The sequence below is a fragment of the Corylus avellana genome, chromosome ca1, assembly GCF_901000735.1.
Source record: "Corylus avellana chromosome ca1, CavTom2PMs-1.0".
Classification (NCBI taxonomy): domain Eukaryota; kingdom Viridiplantae; phylum Streptophyta; class Magnoliopsida; order Fagales; family Betulaceae; genus Corylus; species Corylus avellana.
The window spans coordinates 18,640,491-18,643,852 of NC_081541.1; the positions used below are offsets into that span (position 1 = coordinate 18,640,491).

At 33.6% G+C, this 3,362-nt stretch overlaps 1 protein-coding gene across 1 annotated transcript; it reads right to left on the reverse strand.

The window, feature by feature from the left end:
- On the reverse strand, positions 1 to 884 carry LOC132163541 (calmodulin-like protein 7). Its single transcript, XM_059573862.1, has one exon. It carries the CDS (start codon positions 777 to 779, stop codon positions 324 to 326), a length of 456 nt encoding a protein of 151 aa, XP_059429845.1. The 5' UTR covers positions 780 to 884; the 3' UTR covers positions 1 to 323.
- Positions 885 to 3,362: the final 2,478 nt, after the last annotated feature.

Below are 3,362 nucleotides of genomic sequence, written 5' to 3' on the forward strand. Positions count from 1 at the left end.
TGCAAGAAAAGATTATGAATATGATCCATATATCAATATTTACAATGACAGAAAAATAAAAATGAAGGAGTTCGCTCAAGCGGTAAGAGTTTGATCTAAGTGGGTTTAAATTTCTTCGGTGTCACGCGCCGGTCGAATCTGATCCGTGTGAAGAGAACGCTTTGTCAGAATCACAGATACCTACCCGACAAGACAAGAATGGTACTTGCTTTGAAGGAGTTGTCCATCATTTAAAAAAAAAAAAAACAAAAACTAGAAATAAAAATAAAAATAAAAAAAACCAACAAAGCAATTTAGAAAGTGGAAAACAAAATATAATTATATTAACCCAAAGCGGTAAAGCCACCTCCCTTCATCATCTGCTTAAACTCCTTATAATTAACCATACCATCGCCATCCACGTCGACCTTCATTATCATCTTCTTGCACTCCTCTGCGGTCCGCCCTTGCTTAAGCCCAAGGGAGGCCAAAACGGACCGGAGCTCATCGACGGTGATAAATCCGTCGCCGTTTCGATCAAACACGTTGAAGGCCTCCTTCATGTCCTCCTCCTCCTCCTCTCGCTCGTCCATTATGGTCTGGTACAGATCCCCAAATTCGTCGATGTCCACGCAGCCGTCGCCGTTGACGTCAATTTTGTCGATCATCTGGGCCAGCTCCTTGTCCGGGATGAAGATGCCCAGATTCTCCAACGAGTCGTTTAGCTCCTTCTTCGTGATCCGGCCGTCGCCGTTTCTATCGAACAGTTGGAAAACGCGCTTGAACTCCGTTTGATCCATTGCGTTTTGGGTGGTTACGGAAACAAGCGAAATAGTGAGAGTGCGGAGGGTTGGGGGTTGTCTGGTTGAGAAATACTGAGAGAGGAAATTGGGTGCTTAAATAGAGAATTTCAGCAGCACTCAAGTTTGGTTACCTAAAATAGCTCAGAAGTTATTTTAGCCACCCAACTAATAAAATATTCATTAAGATCCGTTTGGTTGTGCGTTTTACACTCAAAAAATTCGTTTGAAGAAAAAAATATCTGCTTGATAAGGAAAAAAAAATGAAAACACTTTTAAGGGTTTAAAAATGGCCAAAACGCACTTTTTGACTTAAAAATTCTATTTTTCAAATGCAATTCCAAACATACTTTAAAAACAATTTCTTATTTATATTGTTAATGTTCTACCAAATTATTAACTGTGTTAATGTTTTCTTTAAATTATTAAAACAATGTCAATTTCTTCGATGACAGTAATATCCTTTGAAAATTTAGAGAAATTCTTAAAATTATAACAAAAAAAGTAAAAAATAAAATTTTTTAAAAGTAAACAAAAAATTAAAAAGAAACCAAAAAAACAAAAAAAAAAACAACTAAGGTGATTTTTTAATTATTTTTTTGTTTTTATAATTTTGTAAACTTAAATTTTACATTTTTCTTATTTTCTTATTTTTTTTCCCAATTTATAAGGATATTTGTCTTATTAGAATTTTTTTTTAAGTTATTTTTGTCTTTTTGTTAGCCTTAGCCCTTAGGAGTTAGGAAAATATTGATATTGTTTTGGTAGTTTAGATGATACATTAACAATAAGGCAATAGTTTAAGGAAGTTATGGGTACTTTTCTTTTAAAATAGATAATTTGTTGAGATGCTATCCTGGTCGGTACTTTATAATGTATAATTTATATCGATAAAAAAACTAATTTAATTGTTTCTCTTTAGTTGAAAAAAAAAAAAAATTATTAGGTAGCTTTTAAAACTATAATTAAATTAAAACTAATAAAAATTCATCTCATATTCATGGGTGGTTTTAAAACCCACTTATCGGTGTGGATATATATATTTGTACAGCTAGTCTCTTGTACATATGTTCTCATTAAATTTGTGAGACTCACAAATGAGTGTGTTCCATAAATTTAATGATTAATTTGCCAAAAAAAAAGAACGCAGATGTGCATGTAGCATGTTTCATATATTAAATGAAAAGGTGAAACTGAATAGGATAAATAATAAGCCAAATGTAAGTATTTATTTATTTTTTTTTTAAAAAAAGGCAGTTAAAATAAAAAATATTTTTTTTAAAATAAAATAAATTTTAGTTAGTATTTGCTAAAAGCCTAAAACATATATAACAAGTGCAAATAATGCTATAAGTCTTTCTAAAAGACTCTTAAAATCATCATAAATGTAATTTGATTTTTAAAATCATTATTAAATTTAAAATATAATTTATTAACTTTTGATTTATTGATAATTTTAAAAGTTACATTACATTTCAAATGACTTAAAAAAAAAAAAAAAGTAGAAACACCGATAGCATTACCCAATAAGTGCTTAAGAGTAAGAAAGAATCAAAAGCAAAGCATCCATGTGAGAGAGAGAGAGAGAGTTGGTGGTAGTGGTGGCCCTGGAGAGCTGTCGTTGTGACTCTTTTACGCGGTATTAGACGGACTGTCGCACAAGTGATTCTTTTCTTTTCTTTTTTTCTTTTTCTTTATTCTTTATTCTTTCACGCGGTATTACTACTTATTAGATTAAGAAAGGGCATTATTATTATAATTAATTTTTCACAATTTTCAATTACGAAGACGCGTGGTTATAATTGCTCTTTCCATAAGCTTCTTATTGCTTTGAAATTTTTAAATTAAATTATTATCAGCGAGAACAAGAGAGAGAGAGAGAGAGGGAAATGTGACCGTTGATAACGGATCTGTAATAAACAAAAAAGAGACGTTGGGGAATGCGACCCGACCCTTTAATAAGGCCGGCTGAATGATCTCAACGGCTCCTTATGCTTGATTGGTGGAGGTGGCGACACGTGCCAGTGGGGGTAGGGGACGTGGGAATTACTACTACTACCACTAGGTCCACTATATAGATTGATGGCAATTTGGCTCCCTCATTGATATGGACTTCGGACGGCCTTGAAAAGGACAATCGTACACCCTGTAATTCTTGTAAACGTTGGCTTTGCTTTTACTACTTTTAGGACAAAAATGTTGCATGTAATTTTAACTTGACATATATATATATTTTTTTAAAGAAAGTTGTAACTTTTATTAAGAGATCAATTCGAGCGATTGCCACAACAAAATAACGTCATGAATACGGTTAGGAATTTCTTCCCTCCAAGTAAAGTGAGTGAGTGACATGGGACACGACCAATTTGGCCAAAAAACGCACAACAGTATTCCCATTTCTGCTCACATGGCAACATCGCCAGGGGGCTAGGGAGTGTAAGATTGTTCTCGTCTTAGCCACTAGAGGTCCAAACTGACTCCAGTTTTGCTCCATGGAATTCACACCCTTCATCACTTGCATCGCGTTGCCCTCCAAGATGATGGGTTTCACATCAAACTCCTTGCATAGTTTTGCAGCATCAC

Bases quoted from the DNA above. Each gene is read 5' to 3' on its own strand.
- LOC132163541 (XM_059573862.1), bottom strand. From the start codon at position 779: ATGGATCAAACGGAGTTCAAGCGCGTTTTCCAACTGTTCGATAGAAAC.